This window comes from Balaenoptera physalus (assembly GCF_965194825.1).
Source record: "Balaenoptera physalus genome assembly, chromosome: 1".
NCBI lineage: Eukaryota > Metazoa > Chordata > Mammalia > Artiodactyla > Balaenopteridae > Balaenoptera > Balaenoptera physalus.
In genome coordinates, this window is record NC_138882.1 from 92,405,331 (window position 1) to 92,429,997 (window position 24,667).

Consider the following 24,667-nt stretch of genomic DNA (forward strand, 5'->3'; position numbering starts at 1 on the left):
GTATCTTTTCCGACCACAACGCTATGAGACTGGATATCAATTACACGAAAAGGTCTGTAAAAAATACAAACACATGGAGGCTAAACAGTACACCACTTAATAACGAAGTGATCACTGAAGAAATCACAGGGGAAATCAAAAAATACCTAGAAACAAATGACAATGGAGACACGATGACCCAAAACCTACGGGATGCAGCAAAAGCAGTTCTAAGAGGGAAGTTTATAGCAATACAATCCTACCTTAAGAAACAGGAAACATGTCAAATAAACAACCTAACCTTTTACCTAAAGCAATTAGAGAAAGAAGAACAAGAAAACCCCAAAGTTAGCAGAAGGAAAGAAATCACAAAGAGCAGATCAGAAATAAATGAAAAAGAAATGAAGGAAACGATAGCAAAGATCAATAAAACTAAAAGCTGGTTCTTTGAGAAGATAAAATTGATAAACCATTAGCCAGACTCATCAAGAAAAAAAGGGAGAAGACTCAAATCAATAGAATTAGAAATGAAAAAGGAGAAGTAACAACTGACACTGCAGAAATACAAACGATCATTAGAAATTACTACAAGCAACTCTATGCCAATAAAATGGACAACCTGGAAGAAATGGACAAATTCTTAGAAATGCACAACCTGATGAGACTGAACCAGGAAGAAATAGAAAATATGAACAGACCAATCACAAGCACTGAAATTGAAACTGATTAAAAATCTTCCAACAAACAAAAGCCTAGGACCAGATGGCTTCACAGGAGAATTCTATGAAACATTTAGAGAAGAGCTAACACCTATCCTTCTCAAACTCTTCCAAAATACTGCAGAGGGAGGAACACTCCCCAGCTCATTCTACGAGGCCAACATCACTCTGATACCAAAACCAGAAAGAGATGTCATAAAGAAAGAAAACTACAGGCCAATATCGCTGATGAACATAGATGCAAAAATCCTGAACAAAATACTAGCAAACAGAATCCAACAGCACATTAAAAGGATCATACACCATGATCAAGTGGGGTTTATTCCAGGAATGCAAGGATTCTTCAATATACGCAAATCAATCAACGTGATATACCATATTAACAAATTGAAGGAGAAAAACCATATGATCATCTCAATAGATGCAGAGAAAGCTTTCGACAGAATTCAACACCCATTTGTGATAAAAGCCCTGCAGAAAGCAGGCATAGAAGGAACTTTCCTCAACATAATAAAGGCCATATATGACAAACCCACAGCCAACATCATTCTCAGTGGTGAAAAACTTACAGCATTTCCTCTAGATCAGGAACAAGGCAAGGATGTCCACTCTCACCACTATTATTCAACATAGTTTTGGAAGTGTTAGCCACAGCAATGAGAGAAGAAAAAGAAATAAAAGGAATCCAAATCGGAAAAGAAGAAGTAAAGCTGTCACTGTTTGCAGATGACATGATACTACACATAGAGAATCCTAAAGATGCTACCAGAAAACTACTACAGCTAATCAATGAATTTGGTAAAGTAGCAGGATACAAAATTAATGCACAGAAATCTCTTGCATTCCTATACAGTAATGATGAAAAATCTGAAAATGAAATCAAGAAAACACTCCCATTTACCACTGCAACAAAAAGAATAAAATATCTAGGAATAAACCTACCTAAGGAGACAAAAAACCTGTATGTAGGAAATTATAAGACACTGATAAAAGAAATCAAAGATGATACAAATAGATGGAGAGATATACCATGTTCTTGGATTGGAAGAATCAACATTGTGAAAATGACTCTACTACCCAAAGCAATCTACACATTCATTGCAATCCCTATCAAACTACCACTGGCATTTTTCACAGAACTAGAACAAAAAATTTCAAAATTTGTATGGAAACACAAAAGACCCTGAATAGCCAAAGCAATCTTGAGAACGAAAAACGGAGCTGGAGGAATCAGGCTTCCTGACTTCTACTATACTACAAAGCTACAGTAATCAAGACAGTATGGTACTGGCACAAAAACAGAAATATAGATCAATGGAACAGGATAGAAAGCCCATAGATAAACCCATGCACATATGGTCACCTTATCTTTGATAAAGGAGGCAAGCATATACAGTGGAGAAAAGACAGCCTCTTCAGTAAGTGGTGCTTGGAAAACTGGACAGGTACATGTAAAAGTATGAAATTAGAACACTGCCTAACACCATACACAAAAATAAACTCAAAATGGATTAAAGACCTAAATGTAAGGCCAGACACTATCAGACTCTTAGAGGAAAGCATAGGCAGAACACTCTATGACATACATCACAGCAAGATCCTTTTTGATCCACCTCCTAGAGTAATGGAAATAAAAACAAAAATGAACACATGGGACCTAATGAAACTTAAAAGCTTTTGCACAGCAAAGGAAACCATAAACAAGACCAAAAGACAACCCTCAGAATGGGAGAAAATATTTGCAAATGAAGCAACTGACAAAGGATTAATCTCCAACATTTACAAACAGCTCATGCAGCTCAATAACAAAAAAACAAACAACCCAATCCAAAAATGGGCAGAAGACCTAAATAGACATTTCTCCAAAGAAGGTATACAGATTGCCAACAAACACATGAAAGAATGCTCAACATCATTAATCATTAGAGAAATGCAAATCAAAACTACAATGAGATATCATCTCACACCAGTCAGAATGGCCATCATCATAAAATCTAGAAACAATAAATGCTGGAGAGGGTGTGGAGAAAAGGGAACACTCTTGCACTGCTGGTGGGAATGTAAATTGATACAGCCACTATGGAGAACAGTATGGAGGTTCCTTAAAAAACTAAAAATAGAACTACCATACGACCCAGCAATCCCACTACTGGGCATATACCCTGAGAAAACCATAATTCAAAAAGAGTCATGTACCAAAATGTTCATTGCAGCTCTATTTACAATAGCCAGGACATGGAAGCAACCTAAGTGTCCATCATCGGATGAATGGATAAAGAAGATGTGGCACATATATACAATGGAATATTACTCAGCCATAAAAAGAAACAAAATTGAGTTAATTTGTAGTGAGGTGGATGGAGGTAGAGTCTGTCATACAGAGTGAAGTAAGTCAGAAAGAGAAAAACAAATACAGTATCCTAACATATATATGGAATCTACGGGAAAAAAAAAAAAAAAAGGGTTATGAAGAACCTAGTGGCAAGATGGCAATAAAGACACAGACCTACTAGAGAATGGACTTGAGGGTATGGGGAGGGGGAAGGGCAAGCTGTGACAAAGTGAGAGAGTGGTATGGACATATATACACTACTAAACGTAAAATAGATAGCTAGTGGGAAGCAGCCGCATAGCACAGGAAGATCAGCTTGGTGCTTTGTGACCACCTAGAGGGGTGGGATAGGGAGGGTGGGAGGGAGGGAGATGCAAGAGGGAAGAGATATGGGAACATATGTATAACTGATTCACTTTCTTATAAAGCAGAAAGTAACACACCATTGTAAAGCAGTTATACTCCAATAAAGATGTAAAAGAAACAAAAAAAAGGCACAAGTTAAAGATGAAGAGAGGATTCTCAAGGCAGCAAGAGAAAAACCAGTTAATTACGAGGGAACCCCCATAAGGCTATCAGCAGATTTCTCTACAGAAACACTGCAGGCCAGAAGGGAGTGGCAAGATATATGTGAAGTCCTGAAAGGGAAGAATGTGCATCCGAGGATACTCTAGCCAGCAAGATTATCATTTAGAATAGAAGGAGGAATAAAGAATTTCTCAGACAAGCAAAAACTAAAAGAATATAGCAATACTAAACCTATCCTAAAGCAAATATCGAAAGGTACTCTCTAAGCAGAAAAAGCAGGAAGAATATATAGGAAAGAGAAAATTCACAACTGGAAAGCAACTCACATAAATAAGCCAGTACACAGATTAAAAAAAAAATTAAAATTTTTGTGAACGTGATGATATCACAATGAACAGCAAAAGCATGAATATCCAGATGTAAAACAGGACATCAAAATCATAAAATGTGGGTGAGGAGAGTAAGAAAAGGTAGATTTTTCTTTTTTTCATTTCCTAGAATGTGTTTGAGCCTATATGACTACCAGTCTAAGGCAAGTAGATACAGGATGGGGTTAACATACTTGAAAAACAGGATAACTACAAATGAAAAACATACAACAGATTCACAAAAACCAAAAAGAACATAATACAAAAGAAAATCATCAAACCACCAAAGGAAAAACAAAGAAAAAGGGACAAAGATGAAATACTGAAAGGGAGGGGATGTAAAAAGATATTTCATGCCAACAGAAATGACAAGAAAGCTGGGTTTGCAATGCTCATATTGGACAAAACAGACTTTAAAACAAAGCCCATAAAGAAAGATAAAGAAGGACACTATATAATAATAAAAGGATCAATACAAGAAGAGGAGTTTACACTCATCAACATATATGCACCCAATATAGGAGCACCCAAATATATAAAACAAATACTAATATACAGGGACTTCCCTGGTGACACAGTGGTTAAGTGTCCGCCTGCCAATGCAGGGGACACGAGTTTGAGCCCTGGTACGGGAAGATCCCACATGCCGCGGAGCAACTAAGACCATGCGCCACTACTGAGCCTGCGAGCCACAACTACTGAGCCTAGGTGCCACAACTACTGAAGCCTGTGCACCTAGAGCCCGTGCTCCACAACAAAGAGAAGCTACCGCAACGAGAAGTCCATGCACCGCAATGATGAGTAGCCCCCACTCGCTGCAACTAGAGAAACCCCACGTGCAGCAACAAAGACCCAACGCAGCCAAAAATAAATAAAAAATAAATTTAAATAAAAAGAAAATACTAATACACATAAAGGGAAAAACTGACAATACAATAATAGTAGGAGACTTTAACACCCTACTCACATCAATGGACAGATCTTCTAGACAGAAAATCAAGGCAACAGAGATCTTAAATGACACAATAGAAGAGTTAGACTTAATTGATATTTTCAGGACATTACATCCAAAAAAACAAAAATACCTTTCAAAATCACAACCCAAAAATAAAATACTTAGCAATAGACCTGACCAAAAAAGTGAAAGACTTCTACACTGAGAACTATAAAACCTTAATAAAGAAAATGGAAGATGATTCAACGAAATGGAAAGATAGGGACTTCCCTGGTGGCACAGTGGTTAAGAATCTGTCTGCCAACACAGGGCACACAGGTTTGAGCCCTGGTCCAGGATGATCCCACATGCTGTGGAGCAACTAAGTCCATGCGCCACAACTACTGAGCCCACGCTCTAGAGCCTGCAAGCCACAACTACTGAGCCCGCGTGCCACAACTACTGCAGCCTGCGCGCCTAGAGCCCATGCACTGCAATGAAGAGTAGCCCCCACTCGCCACAACTAGAGAAAGCCCGCATGCAGCAATGAAGACCCAATGCAGGTAGAAATAAATAAATAAATAAATAAAAAATAAATAAATAAATAAATAAATTTTTTAAAAAAGAAATGGAAAGATATCCCATGTTCTTGGACTGGAAGAATTAATACTGTTAAAATGGGCATACTACCCAAGGCAATTTACAGATTTAATGCGATCCCTATCAAATTACCCATGACATTTTCCACAGAACTAGAACAAATAATCCTAAAATTTATATGGAACCATAAAAGACCCAGAATTGCCAAAGCAATCCTGAAGAAAAAGAACAAAGCAGGAGGCATAACCCTCCCAGACTTCAGACAATACTACAAAGCTACAGTAATCAAAACAGCATGGTATTGGCACAAAAACAGACATATGGATCAATGGAACAGAATAGAGAGCTCAGAAATAAACCCACACACCTACTGTCAAGTAACCTTCAACAAAGGAGGCAAGAACATACAATGGGAAAAAGACAGTCTCTTCAGCAAGAGGTGTTGGGAAGGCTGGACAGCTGCATGCAAACTGATGAAGTTAGAACACACCCTCTCACCATACAAAGAAATAAACTCAAAATGGCTTAAAGACTTAAACATAAGGCATGACACCATAAAATTCCTAGAAGAGATCACAGACAAAACATTCTCTGACATAAATAGTACCAATGTTTTCTTAGGTCAGTCTCCCAAGGCAATAGAAATAAAAACAAAAATAATTAAATGGGATATAATCAAACTTACAAGCTTCTGCACAGCAAAGGAAACCATAAAAAAAAACAAAAAGACAACCTACAGAATGGGAGAAAATGTTTGTGAACGATGTGACTGAGAAGGACTTAATTTCCAAAACATACAAACAGCTCATACAACTCTACAACAAAAAAACAAACAACCCATTCGAAAAATGGGCAGAAGACCTAAACAGACATTTCTCCAAAGAAATACAGATGGTCAATAGGCACATGAAAAGATGCTCAACACTGCTAATTATTAGAGAAATACAAATCAAAACTACAATGAGGTACTACCTCACAGTGGTCAGAATGGCCACATTAAAAACTCTGCAAATAACAAACGTTGGAGAGGATGTGAAGAAAAGGGAACCCTCTTACACTGTTGGTGGAAATGTAAGTTGGTATAGCCACTATGGAAAACAGTATGGAGGTTCCTCAAGAAACTAAAACTAGAATTACCATATGATCCATCAATCCCACTCCTGGGCATATATCCAGACAAAACTCTAATCCAAAAAGATACGTGCACCCTTACGTTCATAGCAGCACTATTCACAATATCCAAGACATGGAAACAACCTAAATGTCCATCAACAGATGAATGGATAAAGAAGATGTGGTACACTAGAGGGGTGGGATAGGGAGGGTGGGAGGGAGACGCAAGAGGGAGGGGATATGGGGATATATATATATACGTATAGCTGATTCACTTTGTTATACAGCAGAAACTAACACAAAAATGTAAAGCCATTATACCCCAATCAAGATGTTAAAAAAAAAAAAAAAGATGTGGTACAAATGTACAATGGAATACTACTGAACCATAAAAAAGAACAAAATATGCCATTTGCAGCAACATGGATGCAACTAGAGATTATCATACTAAGTGAAGTCAGAGAGAGACAAATACCATATGATATCCCTTATATGTAGAATCTAAAACATGACACAAATTAACCTATCTACAAAACAGAGACAGACTCACGGACATAGAGAACAGACTTGTGGCTGCTTTGGGGGAGGGATGGAGTAGGAGGTTGGGGTTAGCAGACGTAAACTATTATATATGGAATAGATAAACATTAAGGTCCTACTGTATAGCACAGGGAACTATATTCAGTATCCTATAATAAACCATAATGGAAAAGAACTTATAAGAATGTATATATAACTGAATTACTTTGCTATACAGCAAAAATTAACACAACGTTGTAAATCAACTACACTTCAATTTAAAAAAAGAGTCTATAATCAAAAAAGCAAACAAACAAAAAAACCCCCACTTGTTGCTCACCCCACCCCTGTGATTCAGATTCAGCAGGTTTGGGCTAGGGCCTGGGAAGCTCCTTTTCTAACAAGTTCTCAGGGGATGCTGATGCTTCTGGTCTGGGGGCTCCACTTTGAGAACTACTGCCATGAAGTGAAGACATTAGAATAGGGGCTCGTAACACTTATTTGGTGATTTTAGGGTCAAATCTAGGAAAAGGGCAATTTCATGCTGTTTTTATTTCTTATAATTGTCTCCTTTGTGTTTTTCTTTAGATTTTAATATAATACTTTTGGGAAATAAAAAATTAAAAATAAAAATGAGATACTGAATTCTAGTATCAACTTACCGCTTTGACCGTTTCAATAGTTTTCTTTCCAGTAAAGTAATTGTCACCTTGAGTCTCTCCTGGAACCTGCCAGGAACAAAGAGATCCTTTAACAATATCATTGACAGGTGTTAAAGAGCCAATAAATTAATCTTATATCCAGAAAAGAATAGACATTACTATGTTACGATGACTGTTACATGGTGTTATCAGCTACCATTAACTGAGTACTTAGTAAGTGCCAGGCACTACGTTAAATGTGTTATATGCATTATCAGAAGAATACCCTGCTCTACAACACATGTTTAAAGAGAATGTCCAACTTCTCAAATTTTTTCTGATTTTTGATTTACAGTGAAACAACTGCCTGAAGCCTCCTTAAAAAATAAAAGCCAGAACGACAATCATTCAATACCAAATCTGGTCAATCATTTGTCCCATAAAATCAGGATATACAGCTGGATTAAGAAGGACTACACAGATTCCTTCCCATATCAGCTGCGGACGACTTTGGCATCTAGTCCCAATTCTAATCCCATTAGAAATTCTTGCAATTACAGTAAATTCCAATAAGATAATTACAGGACACAGTCTGAGGGTCTTGAAAGATTTACTTACTACTGGTTGGTCTTCTTTGGCCACACTCTCCTCGTATTCTGCTTCCCTTTGCTGAAAAGAGATAGATATGAATTAATTTCAAAGAAAAAACATGACCCCTATGTGAAGTGAAATGAGACAGTGAGAAGCTGCTTCTTTCACAATCCAACCCCCTTATGGCATCTCTGTCTCCGCTTGGCTGCCGAAGTGGTGTCAGCAGTCTTGGAAACATCTTTTGGAGCTCAATGGACTTGCACTGACTGAGGTGTGACAGCACTAGACAGGAAACTCGAGCTGAGACAGCGTGTCAGATACTGACACCCACCAGCACATTTGTAACCAAGGCTGAACTCCTTACCATCTCCCTTTCTTCCTCAAGAATAAGAGGCTCCCTTGTTCTCTCCCAAAGTCTCAGAGATTTGTCATGGGATGATGATACAATATAGTCCCCACTGGGGCTTACAGCCAAGCACCATATTTCCTGGTGATGCCCCTGCAGACAGAAAGGACAAAAAACAAAAATCCTGAGTAAGAATACCTTATTCGTAGACCGCTAACTGCTTACATTAGTGGGAAATCAACACTTGATCTTAAAAGAAGTTCTTAGGTACCGAGCAAGCAAAGCAGGCAAGAGGTTACCTCCAGAGTCTGTATGTGTTCAAATTTGTCTGCATCCCACTGCTTAATCTTACGGTCTTTCCCAGCAGTGAAGAAGAGGTGAGACTTGGGTACAAACTTTAGGTACATCACACTGAAAAGTGAGAGAAGTACTCAAATGTCATCAAATTCCTCATCATTAAAAAGAGTCTTAAACACGTAAATAGCTTTTGAACAGCTAGTTCTAGAGTGTCTGACTATTTACATTTTAGAATTTTTCACTTCTGACTATCTGAGTACACTAAATAATAGACACAGATGCTCCCGGGAAATGATACCTACAGGTGACTCAACGGCAGGTCTTTGAAAAGATGACACCTACCTGTCATCATGTGCAAACAGAGACTTGTGGCAGTCCCCGAAGTCCAGACCCCAGATCTTCACATTCCTGTCGGCAGAGCCAGTTGCTATCAGTGCTCCATCCTAGGAGGAAGAGAAGTAAAACATTACTTGATTATCTGAAACTCTAATTGGAGAAAAGCTAACCAGAACGTGTAACCAATTTCTTTCAAAAACATTAATGCCAAAAAATTAATTTCATCTCTTTACCAAGAGCAGCTATATCCTTGCTTTTACCTACAGATCCACTTAAAAAGCTTGTAAGTGAGCAAGAGCTCTGTGGCCTAGATGTTTTGGTCCTGCTACAGGACAGTGTTGTGCCTTGATGTAGGTTATGTTTACTTTGTTCAACAGATAGAATAAAGAATCTCTAATCTCTGTCATAGAGTTTGAGGGGAGAGAAGAGGGAAAGAGAAGAATGAGGCTGGGAAAGAATCTACTATATAGAATGTTTACGACCTAGCCCTTTTTATACCATGTCTCCTATCACTGATTCTCTTATCTTTCCTGTTTTAGCACCTAGTTCAAATTGCTGTCAACATAACAAGAAAACTGAAAATATTTTCTGACACCAATTTATTCTGTTAATGCACTGAGTGCAGACAGCTAGAGCAGGGGCCAATTCCTTTTACACAGACTAGACATTGTTTCTAAATATATATTGCCACTCCTAATCATAACTAGACATTGCAAAAAATATGACTTTGGTCAAGAGACTGGAAGTATACATAACGCAAAATACCATAAATATTGCAAAGTTCCATTTTCCTTACGAACATTATACTTCAGAACAAAGGGGGCTGCCTTTTTGAAAGTACTTCATATTTTAGGGTGTTCTACCAATTATATTATTTTTATACATGAAAATACTATTTGGGGAATCCAAAACAGGGAGTTGGTTATGAGGATTAATTCAGGTATCTGTGAAAATATTCTAAAAGCATTAAAGAAATATATATATTTAAGGTATGATTGTAATATATATTTTTATAATTTTTTTTAGGATAGTCAGTTATACAACAAACTGAAAAACACTAAAATGAAGCTATCAAGCCAAGAACTAAGACAGCATTTTAGAAAAGACAACCTGTTACTGAGACACTATTTAAATTTTACTTACATAAGAGATGTCCATGCATATGACAGGCAGTTTGTGTCCATACAGTGAGAGAAAAAACTAAACATTTAAAAAAAAAAAAAGAATATAAATAACTCATGTCTATAAAATACAGGCATAATTTATTACCTGTAGATCTAAAATATAACTTTAAATACAATGCTAAGACTGTTCTGGATTGCTTTATGTCTGTAGTTTCAAAGAAGACAGTCAAACCACTGAAGGCAACTTGTACCCATATCTAGCATACAACCCCTGCATGCACTTGCCAAGAATGCTGCAATATAGTGGAGCCAGGGCTGCTGCAGAAGCCTATTCCCTCCGTCAGAATATGGAACAGAGACGTTCTCTGGATGTCTTAGCTGAAAAGTCTCTGGAGCACTTGTTTCACAACAATATTTCCAGGCCCAATCCAGTCCCACTGAGACTCTGGGCGTAGAGCCCAGTAATCTATATTTTTAAAAGCAACCCAAATGATCCTGACTTACAGCCAAGTGTGGAATCACTGCCTAAGACACCTAGCAATGCTCTTAAAACTATTGGCTACGACAGGATTTTCTGTCCACAGATTTTTCTGAACGTATGAAATACAACTTGCTTTAAACAAAATTTATGAACCAAAGGATTCTTTTAAAACCCTAGCCTTCCCAGTGCACTTGCAATGTTTTGATTCACCAATTTTTAGAAACATACTACTGCTGGGAACAGTCAAGGCCACTTCTTTATAGTCTCAACCCAAGGTCAGTCAGAAAGAAAGCAAATATCCATAGGCATAACCACTGTACCTTTAAAGTATCAACATAGAAAATTTTCACAGTACAGTCCAGCAAAGACACAGCCAACAGCTTTTGATTGGGAGAGTAACTAACACACAGAACTTCTTCATCTAGTTGCAAGGTTCGGGTTTGCTTCACAGAAAGCCTAGCATTACAGAAAGCATCAAGAAAAATGAGTACTCTACAAAGGCACAAAAAAATTCCAAAAACCCTCTGGAGCTCAATAGAAATATCAATACATGTCAAAAACCCATTCAATGGTTCCCCATCTTCGCTCCCCAAAAATGGACACAAATAAAAAATGTACACTCACCTCTTCTGGGTACTGTTTTCATCTTTCACCAACTCAAAATCCCAGAACTTGACAGATTTATCTGCACCACCTGTCACAAAGCCACGCTGAAAATCAAATGACGTTTCCGTTAAAAAAAATCTTAGTACAGAAACTTTAATAAGACACCTCAAAATAGTATAAAAGACCATTTTTATTTAATGGCATGGGATAAGAATTAGGATATGTGGTTTTTCCTTAACTCCCTTCATTGCTCTTTAGGGGATGCCACCACAGATCCTATTGGAGAACTCCTAGCAGAGACTAATGTAGTCAGATGATAAGTAGTGTAAAGTTCTAGTTATACTTTCATTCAGCATCAGGAAGAAAGACTCAGTGAACACTGCAGGGTAAGGCAACAGTCAAAAGAATTTGCTATGAAGTATTCAATTGGTTTTATCACATTTTAGTGTTAGCGTAAACTATAAGGACCACAGAGTCAGAAAACTAGATCTCAAATGTCTATTCTGCCATTCAGAGATTTGTAACATGCGAAAAAAACCTTATAATGACCCTCAGTGTTGGTGCAGTTGTAAAGACTACCTAGTTCATAAAATCATTGTGAAAAAAACAATAATGACATGATGGACGTGAAAACACTTTGGAAAACAGAACACTCTACAAGTGCTAGATGTTACTACTATTTAAATTTTAAATGCTGTTTCATTTCTGACCCCAAATGGCATTACCCAGTCTAAATTCCAGGTTCCGTTTTTTTCCAAAAATATCTACTTTCAATGAATGAAGGTTTGCCACCATTGGGAGTATTCAAATAAATGGGCCACAATCCCTTAAGGGGTTGTCAAAAAATATCTCAAAGTGTTCTGAGCAACAGCACCATTACTGGAATAAGTACACAGTTCTCCAGGGTGACTCCTCTGAAGGGAAATACACTGTTATTGACTTGAAAAGGTTCACATATTTACTAAAAGATCACTAGATTTATATAGTCAGAGATGTATGGACTAAAAGGGGAGCAGAAAAGTCTACTCTATCCTCCACATCGTGTTGCCCCAGGAAGTATTTTCTCTTAAGAAGTATCACAAACCACTGGTAAAAAGTCAGGAGGGTAAGCAATTTGATGTCATGGAGCTGATGATCAACAGCAGCTGAACAAGAACTCAAATCATAATGACAGCTATTCATATTATCAGGCACAAGATACGGCACCATACATAAAATCTAGAGATTAGACAAAAGTGGGCTTTCTTTAAAGAAACCCTGAGAGAAATTCCTGTTAGGCAGCAGTAGAACTTGATGTAAGAAATGGGAAGTACAGCCAGAGTACTGAAGCCCAGATCTTAACATCTGGTTTAGTTACCTGATCTGGAGAGAGAGACAAGGACCATAAAGCTCCATCATGTGCATCTATTGTCTCCAGCAGATTTCCTGAGGCCAAGTCATAAAGCTGCAGCTTTCCTGTCTTTGGAAGACACAAAATGAACACACAACCTACACAGTTTCATAGCCAAGCAGCAACAATGTAGCTAACTGCTCAGGAAACGGGCTTCCACGGTCCATGCTCTGTACTTCCTCTGTGAATAAATGTTGTTAAATCCCCTACTGACATGTTGGGTTAATCCTGGCAGGGTTGCTATACTGTACAACTAAGGAACAGTACAACCTTGTAGTACAGGACTACTGTCACTTCCACTGGTTTCCTCAACTTCAAAAGTGAAATAGCATGGCCACAGGCATATCAGAATAAACATAAGAGCAAATGGGGAACTTAAAAACCTTTAAAAAACTTAATCAATCCTTTAAGTGGGCTATCCTCTATGGTAGTTGGCTTAACCAACTCTTGATTTCCCCCTCTAGAATACACTGATAACGAGAAATACTACCTACAATGCTAGGGAGGGCAATGAACTTGAAAAAAACAAATCACAGTAGCTTAGAAAACTATCAGCCACGCTTCCTGTTTAGACCATGTATATGCTGTGGTCATGGTGCCAGCACGGAACACACACAGTGGCAAAGCCTGCTCTATGACAAGCCTGTGCACGTGTGGTGGAAAGAACGTAAGTGGAAGACTTGAATCCCAGGGCTGCCTCTCTCTAACTCTGACTGTGGGTAAATTCATCTCCATGAGCCCGTTTTTCCATCTGAAAAACGGAGTTTATATCACCAACCCCTCTAAGCTGTTGTGGGGATTAAATGAGATCATGTATGTCAGCAGCATGGTACAGAGACTAGGCCAGGGGTTCTGTCTGAGTCATACAAATAGTCTTTGAAGCAATTTGCAAAATGTTTTCCCAATAGCAGATAGTGGATGGACATTTGTTAAAAGAATGGATGAAAAATGAGGAAAACTTTTAACTGAAATTTAATGTTCTTTCACTGACATTGACCCTAAAATCTCTCCAGCTTATTTTACACTTTTTGCTGGACCAAAAATATCCATTATGATAACATAGGTTTTTCTAACAAAATAATCATGCACACATGGCATTAGTTTAGGGGGATAATAATGACAAATACTTGCAAAGCACTTTTCAAAATATTCCATAGACCTTATTCCACTTTATTCCCACTACCACCCCTACTACTACCATTCGTGCTACTTCTGCTACAAGTTCTTATTTATTAGTTATTTGCTGGGAGCCAGTCTCTGTGCTAAGTGCTTTGCAGACTGTGAGGCAGGTTATTTACATCATTTTACATGAAAAAACTAAGGCTCACAGGGTTGAGTAACTTGCCCAAAAGGTCTTATAGCCAGTAAGTGGAAGAGCTGGGATTCAAACCTAGGCCCATCTGGCACAAAAGGCTCTGCCAAAAAGCAAGTGTCACCAATCCATTGTATAGATAATGAAACACACTAAGAGAAGTTACATGACTTGCTCCAAATTACCCATTTCGTAAGGGGAAGAACCTGAATCCAAATCCATGTCTGCTTATTCCCTCATGGTTATCTCCCAATCTGATTAGCAGCTGAGGACTTCATCAGTCAGGCTGTCTTTACCAAATGCTTCTATCTGCCACACATGATGCTGGTACTTAATGTCTTTTATCATCAGTCTTCTCAAAACACAATTACACGTGTGCTCATAAAAAGATGCATGAAAGGCTGATCTCCAAAATGTTAGTGACAGTTATCTCAAGGTCATGATTTTAATTTTCTTCATAATTTGACATAAAGTTTGGTTTAAAAAAAAAACACACACAAAGACAACAAAACTTAAAAATAAAAACCTCACGCTTCCCTGGTGGTGCAGTGGTTAAGAATCCACCTGCTGATGCAGGGGACACGGGTTCGATCCCTGGTCCAGGAAGATCCCACATGCCACGGAGCAACTAAGCCCATGCGCCACAACCACTGAGCCTGTGCTCTAGAGCCCACAAGCCACAACTACTGAGCCTGAGCTCTACAGCCCGCAAGCCACAACTACTGAGCCTGCGCTCTAGAGCCTGCAAGCCACAACTACTGAAGCCCGTGTGTCTAGAGCCCGAGAGAAGCCACCGCAATAAGAAGCCCACGCACCGTGACGAAGATTGGCCCCTGCTCGCGCCGCAACTAGAGAAAGCCTGTGCGCGGCAACAAAAACCCAATGCAGCCCAAAATAAATAAATTAAATAAAAATAAAAACCTCAAAAAAAAAGGGCAATGAACTAACACCCTCTCATACTATCTGGCTCTAATACATTTCCCATATGCTAAAAAAGGAAGCAGATTTCTCAAACAACTTTAAGAATACTGAGTAGAAAAAGTCCCCCAAATCCATGGAAAAGCCTGTTTACCTTTGTTCCTATGACCACCTGCCGATCACCAGGTACAAAGAATGAGCAAAGTGCATATTCGCAGGTCATCGTGCGAATACACTGCAGTGTAGACCTGTGAGAAAGAAGGAATAAAGAACTTGTACGTTAAGAGAACCTGCTTCTCCATCTGAGAGGTCAGCATGTACGTTTCATACATACTTAGCCACACAGAGTGATCAATATGAGAAAGGATAAAGTCTGAATAACCCTGGCTTATTACAGTGAAGGGAGAAATTAGTAAGTGGCACCTAACTTTGTTTTCTTTCATGGCAGCTCCCAATCCTAAGGAACAGATTCTACAAAAGAGCCGAGAAAAGCATCTGCTGGGCTCAACAGAGCCCGATCTGCCACTACAAAGAAGTGAGGCCAGAGGACTGCAAGTTGAATTAGCATACTGTATCCTTACAAGTAAAGTTCATTTTATTGGACCATAAACATTCATGCACGCAACAAACAGATATCAAATGCCCACTTCCTTCAACATTTACTGAATGCCAGTTACCGTTCTAGGTGCAGGAGATATAACAATGAATTAAACAGAAAAGGCCCTAAATCTCATAAAGCTTAACATCCTCTGGAAATGAGACAAATATTGGTGTATCAGGTGCTAGCAGGTGCTATGGAGAAACACAGCACTGGGGGAAGGGGACCAAGAGTACAAGGGTGGGAAGGAGACAGCAGGATGGCCATGTGATGAGTAGAGAGGGAGAAAGCCTTAGCCAAAAGGGGAAGATGGTTCCACGCAGAAAGGGAGCACAACAGCCACGACACAGGCACGTTCTTGTCGCCTGTAAGGGATAACGAAAAGGCCAGGGGGGCTCCACTGGAGAAGGGGAGAGTGGTAAGAGACAATGTCTGTAAGGACTGTGGCTTGCAGTTAGTCCTTGTGAGATGGAGCTCCTGGAAGTGATATAACTTCCATTATAAAAAGATTACAATGGCTGCTGTGTTGAGAACAGACCACAGAGGGGCAAGTAAGGAAGCATAGAAGACCAGTCAGAAAGCTATTACAATACAGATAAGAGATGTTGGTAGTTTGAACCAGGTCGTGGCAGTGCAGGTGATGAGATGTGGTTGAATTCCAGGTAAGTTTTTTTTTTCTTAAATACTCTTTTTTTTTTTTTTTTTTTTTTTAATTTTTGGCTGCACTGGGTCTTCGTTGCTGCATCTTGGCTTTCTCTAGTTGTGGCGAGCAGGAGCTACTCTTCATTGCGGTGCGCGGGCTTCTCATTGAGGTGGCTCCTCGTTGCAGAGCATGGGCTCTAGGCACGTTGGCTTCAGTAGTTGCGGCGTGTGGGCTCAGGAGTTGCAGTGCACAGGCTCTAGAGTGCGCTAGCTTCAGTAGTTGTGGCATGCAGGCTCAGTAGTTGCAGCTCGCAGGCTCTAGAGCGCAGGCTCAGTAGTTGTGGCACATGGACTTAGTTGCCCTGTGGCATGTGGGATCTTCCCGGACCAGGGATCGAACCTGTGTCCTCTGCATTGGCGGGTGTATTCTTAACCACTGGACCACCAGGGAAGTTTTGAAGGTAGAGCTGATAGGATTTGCTAATGCACTGGACATGGAAGAATCAAGAATGGCTACAAGGATTTGGGCTAGAAAAACCACAGGAAGTAATTATTTACTAATATGGGGAAGTCTGTAGGAACAGAGGGTGGGGAGACTATTGAAGAAATGAAGATCACAAGTACAGTTTGGACATATAAAAATCTGAGATGCCTAATTAGACATCCAAGGGTGATACAAACAAAAGATGTGGACATATGAGTCTGAAGTTCAGGGAGAGGCTATGGCTAGAGATAGAAATTTAAGCGTCATCAGCATATAGAAAGCCACCTGACCAGAGATCACAGAAAGTGAGGGTAGACAGAGAAAAGGTTCAAAGACTCTGCCCTGAAGTATTCCAACAGTTAGAGGTCAGCAAAATAAGAAGGGTCTAGCCAAGACTGAGAAAAAAAAAACAGCCCACAGAGAAAGAGGAAGTAATGAAATTCAAACTGTTTCAAAGAGGAGAAAAGTTATCAATTCAAAGAGAGTGTCAAACGAAGCTTATAGGTCACTGGATTTAGAAACATGAACACCACTGATGAGATGACAAGAGCTGTTTTGGTGAAATGGTGGGGATAAAGGCCTGATGGAGAAAAGGAGTCAGAGGATGGGGGGAGATAACTGGAGAGAGAGATAAGGATGAGACAGGATTATTTCCTTCAAGATAGGAGATATTACAGCGTATCTGTATGCTGATGCGAAGGACCCAACGGAGAGGGAAGATTAATGATGCAAGAGAGGGAGGAAAATTGCTAGAAGGAGAAATACAGCTTGTGATTACCTTTTGGTTAGGAGCACCAACAGTCATAGGAAGAAAGATTATGTGGATACAGATGCAGCTAAGGTGGAAGCATATGAACATTTTCTAGATGATTCCATTTCTTCAGTGAAGTAGGAAGCAAGGTCATCAGCTTAAAGGGGCTAGAGGTGTGAGGTGTGAGGTGTGAGGTGTGAGGAGAGGTAAGAACATGTGAAATAGTCATCTAGGAAAGTGAGGAATGAGAAATCATGGTAAAATTACTGGAAAGCACTAACAGCCTATTTGAATTTAGAGTAGGAAGTATGCTTGTGTTTTTCTCTAGCCAAGTACAGCAATAAGCTTCAGACATGGAATAAACTTACATTTTTTGTACCAAATCTGAAAAGGCAATTTTTCCTACTCTAAACTCCACAGGCCTACAGTCAAAATGCACTGAAGATACATTTTGAGGGAACTGTATTTAGGGCCCTAAGAATAACTAACCATCAAGAGTATTAAAAACTAACTCAAAGAGAAGAAAACACTATTGGATAAAGCTATAGAAAGCATCATTTCACAAACCTGTTCCATATCTTAATGGAATCAGCTGCTGCTGAAAGGACAGCGATATTGTCTGAGCTGAATGACAAAGTCCGCACATCACTGCGATGACCCCCGATGGTAATTCTGTTTGTCCTGACAGTCTGAGGAGTTGACATGGATGGATTCAGTGAATATAATTCCACCAAGTTGTTCTGCAGCAGGAAGACAGCCTTTAACTCTCCTTGAGGAGTATGAATCAAGTCAAAGGATCTGCATGAGAAAATATTCATAAATGTTCCAGCAACCATCTTAGCTCACAAGGTTAATTTTTTTCTAGGAGAAAAGTTTTGCAATGCCCTCCATCTATACAAAGTTTGAACAAGTATAAAGGATTTTACAAATAAGAGTGCTCTGAGTATTGGACAGTAGTCTAGTATAGGCTTTTAAGTCCAAGAAACCTGAGCTCAGATACTGGCTCTGATTTGTTTCTGTGCATGTATTCTTTTTTATAAGTGACCGCAAATCCTTTTGGAATGTGGGGTATACATTTTTCTTTTTAACTGGCAGCAAAGAACTGTAAGTAAAAAGCTATCATAATAAAACAAATATGAGATGATGAATCAGTGAGCCCATGGTGAGCAGTGGGAGGTGAGGCCCACGATCACTGTCTCCAGACATACAATTCGTAGAGACTGCTTACAAATAGCATGAAAAGCCGATACAATTTTGTAGCAACACTTCAGATACTTCTCTCAGATACTTCAGCTACTACATTTTCACTCACTTGATTTTGGCAGAAGTTTTGATATTCGTCACCCGTTGGATTTCATCTTGCAGAGTCATTTCAACATTGACTTCAAGGTCTTCCTCCTCCTCTTTGCAAGAATTTAATCTAGAGGAGAAAAAAAAAAAAAAAAAGACTATCATGCTATCACTTTTCTAGAAGAAGCTTTGCTATTACTTGAGTCAAGTTCTGGTCTGAGACCAACAACCTTTTTGAACCTGGAAGAGTCACTTAACCACACGGATTACCATGAGAATTAAACAATGTAGTGTACGTAAAAACGCTTTGTGAACCACAACGTAATTAATATGAAGTGTTATTCCATCCAATGGGTACCCTCAATAAACGGATTCTGAATACAACAGCCCATAAAATTTCTGGGGACAAGTCTTTGTAGTTCAAACTATCCCACTGAAGTGTTTCTGGTAAACTTCTCTAACTTCAGGACTTTTTAGAAAATCCATTACTCTGCACTTATAACCCAACCATGCCAAAAAAACCCAGAGGTCTCAAAAGATTTGCTTTAGCAAATAAAACATTTAAAAAACTGGTGACTTTTTATTTCTTTGAGACTTGATGAATTTCAACCACTGAGAAACTGATTTCTATAGCTACAATGACCTATTTATTGTAAGGTTATACTGCCCCCAAACTCCAATTATGTAACTGTCCAACCAGTCTTCCTTCTCACAGTCCCAAAGGTCAGCACTATGCAACCCGGATTCCTTCTGTATAGGCTGCTGTCACTGAAGACACACTGCTAGCCTCTCAGAATTAAATCATTTAGAAGCTATGTTTAAATATCTGTACTGCCTTTCTCGTTCTGTGTGGCTCTGAGTGCAAGACTTAGGAATATGATAGTTATGAAGCTGTATTTAGAAACTAAAAACTTGGACTACCAGCACTCCATAAAATCTTCCCTAGCATTTAATGGTAATTGAAAACAGAGTAAATACTTCTTTAAAGAAGCCATAGTTTTTTCTTCAGTACTATGTGGCCCACCCACAATACTTGACTAGTAGTAAATATTTAGAAAACACACTTTGCTTTCTTTTTCGCTTTCTTCATCTTCTTGTCTATTTTCTTCTGAATTTCCTCCTTGGAAAGGATACGAAACACTTCTAGCACAGAATCAGTCCCCTAGAAAGGCAAAAGGTTGATGTGAGTCCAGGAGAGGCAATTTGTAATTTAGCTTTTTCTCTGTAAGAACATTTCTCTTTCTTCCCTTACTAGTTGTATTACCATGGACAACTTAATATCGCTGGGATTGCTGTCTCATCTGTAAAGTGGGAATTCACCACTTTCTACAATGTTACTCTGAGACTAAATAAGAAGTTAATGCTTTTTACAGAGTGAAGTAAGTCAGAAAGAGAAAAACAAATACCATATGCTAATACATATATATGGAATCATAAAAAAAAAATTGATTCTGAAAAACCTAGGGGCAGGACAGGAATAAAGACGCAGACATAGAGAATGGACTTGAGGACATGGGGAGGGGTAAGGGTAAGCTGGGACAAAGTGAGAGAGTGGCATGGACATATATACACTACCAAACGTAAAATAGATAGCTAGTGGGAAGCAGCTGCATAGCACAGGGAGATCAGCTCGGTGTTTTGTGTCCACCTAGAGGGATGGGATAGGGAGGGTGGGAGGGAGATGCAAGAGGGAGGAGATATGGGGATATATGTATACGTATAGCTGATTCACTTTGTTATACAGCAGCAACTAACAGAACAATGTAAAGCAATTATACTCCAATAAAGATGTTAAAAAAAAACAGAAAAAAGAAGTTAATGCTTTTAAATTGTTTAGAAAGGCAGGGATTTAATAAATGTTTGCTAATAATAAGAAGAATAAGAGCAATTACTGTTGTTGGGCTAACAGAAGTTAGGGAATATAGGTCCACACAATACCATATAAGGAAATCTTAACAGGACCAAAGAAAAATTCACCTCCACACTGAATACGAAAGAAGAACAAGTCTCTAAAGGAACAGCCAAGTCCTTGTTACTTTCTCCTAAGCCTGGTACTCACATGGCAAGCAAGAATCCTGCCTGTCCTGTCGACTGCAAGGTTCACAACTCTGTCCCTTCCTTCCCGCATTATGGAACCAGCTTTTCTACACGTAAGGATGCGCTGCAGAGGAAGCAAGAGAAAAGATGAAGGTTAATAGTTCTGTTGACCCCTGAAAAGACATGATTCCAAGAAATGCAGGTGACAAAGATCTTCCCTAAAATGAATACTTCCCCACCACTCAACTCCACTGAAGGTAAGAAACGAAAATGAATTACATCCTCAGGAGCTTCATCCATCTCAAGGGTACCATCCTCTGCTTCACGTGTGTCCTGTATTCCAGGGGAAGACCCTTTGACTTTCTTGGGCTCTGGTTCTTCTGGTTCTTCCATCTGTTTTATAAAAATGGGAAAATGAAAGCTGAAATAGGGCTTCCCAGGTGGCGCAGTGGTTAAGAATCCGCCTGCCAATGCAGGGGACATGGGTTCAAGCCCTGGTCCAGGAAGATCCCACATGCCGCGGAGCAACTAAGCCCCTGAGCCACAGCTACTGAGCCTGCACACTAGAGCCCGCGAGCCACAACTACAGAAGCCCGCGTGCCTAGAGCCCATGCTCCTCAACAAGAGAAGCCACCGCAATGAGAAGCTTGCGCACCGCAATGAAGAGTAGCCCCTGCTTGCCGCAACTAGAGAAAGCCCACATGCAGCAACGAAGACCCAACGCAGCCAAAAATAAATAAATAAATTAAAAAAAAAAAACAAAAAAGCTGAAATAATTTGTTCCAGGAGGTGATTTTCACCCCTAATGACTTAGAAACTTGTCCTTATAGCCACTGATAACTTCCATTTAGTGATCTCTCTGACCAAACCTCTTCAACGACAGCACATTCATCAGAATGTATTAAAAACTGACTACATCAAGAACATGAACAAAACATTATTCATTATACCAGCTCCAATAACTTTCCACAGTATAAGGACTATTGTTTCATAACAAGGTGAAAAAATGATGACCTCATTAATTTTAAAACCTTCTTAGGTGAAAGATCTACCATATTCTAGAGGGAAAGATTCAAATTGGCATTACGAATTGCAAAGACATTGCAAGAGAGGTTACATTTTCTCCTTAAATAAAAAAAAAGATAAACCCTAGCTTACTAATGAAGAACCCATCAAAATGGCTACTGGACACAACACCACACACCTAACTCCAGCTAAACCTAAGGTCTATAACCTTTCATCCGCGCAAAATCTTTGATGATCTGAGAAAATGTGACAGATCTTCTCAGAATATACATATTTACATAAACATACACAAATTTTACATAGATTTTTGTTTGAGGGAAGAGGGTCACAGATATTCAGAAGTCCATCCGTGGATACCCAAAGGTCAAGGAATATCAAGCTAAGAGCCCTACAGACTAAAACATTAACATTATTACCAAGAGCTGTCAGCCTAAAGCTATCCTTCTTCCAAGTGCAAATGAGGGCAATGGACCATAGAATGAAGAAAAAAATTGTTTAGAAATCACAGTAAGAGAGAATTCCAATACTATGTGAAGTACTCAAAAATTACATCTGATTCTAAATTCAACAAGCCTATGAAATTGCTAAAACATGACACTGCCCATGATCAGAAAAAAAGCAATTACCTCTTGCAGGTAAGCTATGTCCCAAGCCCTCAGTTCACTGTCAGAAGCCCCAGTGATGAGTCGCTTTTCTTCTGACACCAGAACCAACCCCCACACCTACAGGGTATAAAAAGATTCAAATAATATGGTTATTAAGGGACTCCAGGATGCATGACATGACATTCCAAAAGTCTAAGTACACTGTAGTGAAATCTCTTTGGCACTGCAAAGTCTAATATTAAGACAACCCTTTCAAAATACACTATGAGAAAGCTCACTTTGAGAGAGAAAATGATCTGTGGTGGAAGTGTTGTTTATGGGGTAACTAGCAGTTTCTCTGTAATTTCCTATCCTTAAATTTAGATAATGGCTGTTCAGAATAAATCCTAACTAGAAGCCACTCAAAATAATGATTTCAAGTGTGGCACTTCTTTGATTTCAGCAGTGCCTTGCAAATGAAAGGTGCTCCATTAACGTCTATCAGAGCATAATTTTTAGCCTCAAACATCCATGAACTAAACAATGAAAATAACAGTACTGTTGCAAATCAAGAAAGAATCTGCTTTTCCTCCTCATTAATTCTAGGGTGTGTATATTCCTCATATATTCTAGGGCATATATATACAAAAATATATATAATTGAGTTATAATTAACATACAACGTTAAATTAGTTTAAGGCATACAACACAGTGATTCAATATTTTTATACATTATGAAACGATCACCAAAATAAGACCAGTTACCATCCATCACCATACAAAGTTGTTAAAATATTACTGACTATATACCCTATGTGTAGATTCAATCCCATGGCTTACATATTTTATAGCTGGAAGTTTGTACCCCTTAATCACCTTCACCTATGCCTGGTATGAACAAAGCACAAAGGAGGATGCAAAGATGTAAAATATTCCCTGATCTATATTGAACAGATCTATGTTCAGGTAATTATTATAATGGCTATAATTTGCTATTTACATGTCACCGGGCCAGGCACTGTATACACAGTATCATTAAACTTCCCTACGATCATAAAGGTGGATACTTATAATTTAAAAGTGATGAAACCCATATTCATGGGTTAAAAACTTATCCGAGGGCTTCCCCGGTGGCTCAGTGGTTGAGAATCTGCCTGCCAATGCAGGGGACACGGGTTCGAGCCCTGGTCTGGGAAGATCCCACATGCCACGGAGCAACTGGGCCCGTGAGCCACAATTACTGAGCCTGCGCGTCTGGAGCTTGTGCTCTGCAACAAGAGAGGCCGTGATAGTGAGAGGCCCGCGCACCGCGATGAAGAGTGGCCCCCGCTTGCCGCAACTAGAGAAAAGCCCTCGCACAGAAACGAAGACCAAACATAGCCATAAATAAATAAATAAATTAAAAAAAAAAAAAAAAAAAACTTATCCGAGGCCAATTTCTACTAAATGCCAGAGCAGATGCATCTGCTCTGATGGTTGGCACTTTGTCCACCACTCCAACTTCTCTCTCTAAAGACAGTACATGTTGATTACTGTTAGCAGTAAAAACAAAGAGCCAGGAAAGGGCCAGGGAAGAAACCATCTTTTCCTTTCTGCCTTGCTATTCTTTCCCTGGGCCCATGACCCTACATATACCTCAGTTCGGTGGCCAACCATTGTTTTGAAGCAGTGCTGGGTATCAAGGTCCCACCATTTCACCATGGTATCTTTCCCACTAGAAGAAGAAATAGGAAAAAAATATTATTAGGAAGAATCACTGAACTAACAGGAAAATCAAGGACTTATTTGTTGCTTTAAAAAGACAATACACAGCAATGATGTCTAATGCTACTATTTACCTGACCTTTCTTTTAAAAAGTAAAGAATCCTAACTCTTTATATGGCTATTCTCAGGTAGAAAAATAAAATGTTCCATCTGTAAGCACAAAAATAACCTTGAATTCAGAGTGCTACAAAACAGAACTTGACCAGTTGACCATCATTTCCATCGCCACAGCATCAACATTCCTTCATTCTAACACACAAACATCTTAGACCTCTCCTGCTCCCTTGTCTCCCACGTCCAGCTAGTCTCTAGGTCCAGAAAACGCCTCCTCTGGGAAGTCTCCAAGCCTTGATTCC

General features: G+C 39.1%; 1 protein-coding gene across 3 annotated transcripts in view; it reads right to left on the reverse strand.

Moving 5' to 3' along the window:
- Positions 1 to 24,667, reverse strand: part of WDR3 (WD repeat domain 3) — a 51,559-nt gene that overhangs the window by 18,119 nt on the left and 8,773 nt on the right. For all 3 annotated transcript variants that reach the window (XM_082458283.1, XM_082458282.1, XM_082458281.1), the window contains exons 5-21: positions 24,182 to 24,260; positions 22,589 to 22,684; positions 21,216 to 21,329; positions 20,959 to 21,060; positions 19,964 to 20,061; positions 18,922 to 19,029; positions 18,177 to 18,407; positions 15,289 to 15,382; positions 12,872 to 12,973; positions 11,533 to 11,618; positions 11,229 to 11,364; positions 10,447 to 10,503; positions 9,310 to 9,410; positions 8,970 to 9,081; positions 8,689 to 8,823; positions 8,352 to 8,402; positions 7,755 to 7,820 (exon numbers count right to left, since the gene is read on the reverse strand). In XM_082458283.1, coding sequence (XP_082314409.1) covers positions 7,755 to 7,820; positions 8,352 to 8,402; positions 8,689 to 8,823; positions 8,970 to 9,081; positions 9,310 to 9,410; positions 10,447 to 10,503; positions 11,229 to 11,364; positions 11,533 to 11,618; positions 12,872 to 12,973; positions 15,289 to 15,382; positions 18,177 to 18,407; positions 18,922 to 19,029; positions 19,964 to 20,061; positions 20,959 to 21,060; positions 21,216 to 21,329; positions 22,589 to 22,684; positions 24,182 to 24,260 — 1,768 coding nt within the window. The remainder of the gene's footprint in view (positions 1 to 7,754; positions 7,821 to 8,351; positions 8,403 to 8,688; positions 8,824 to 8,969; positions 9,082 to 9,309; positions 9,411 to 10,446; positions 10,504 to 11,228; positions 11,365 to 11,532; positions 11,619 to 12,871; positions 12,974 to 15,288; positions 15,383 to 18,176; positions 18,408 to 18,921; positions 19,030 to 19,963; positions 20,062 to 20,958; positions 21,061 to 21,215; positions 21,330 to 22,588; positions 22,685 to 24,181; positions 24,261 to 24,667) is intronic.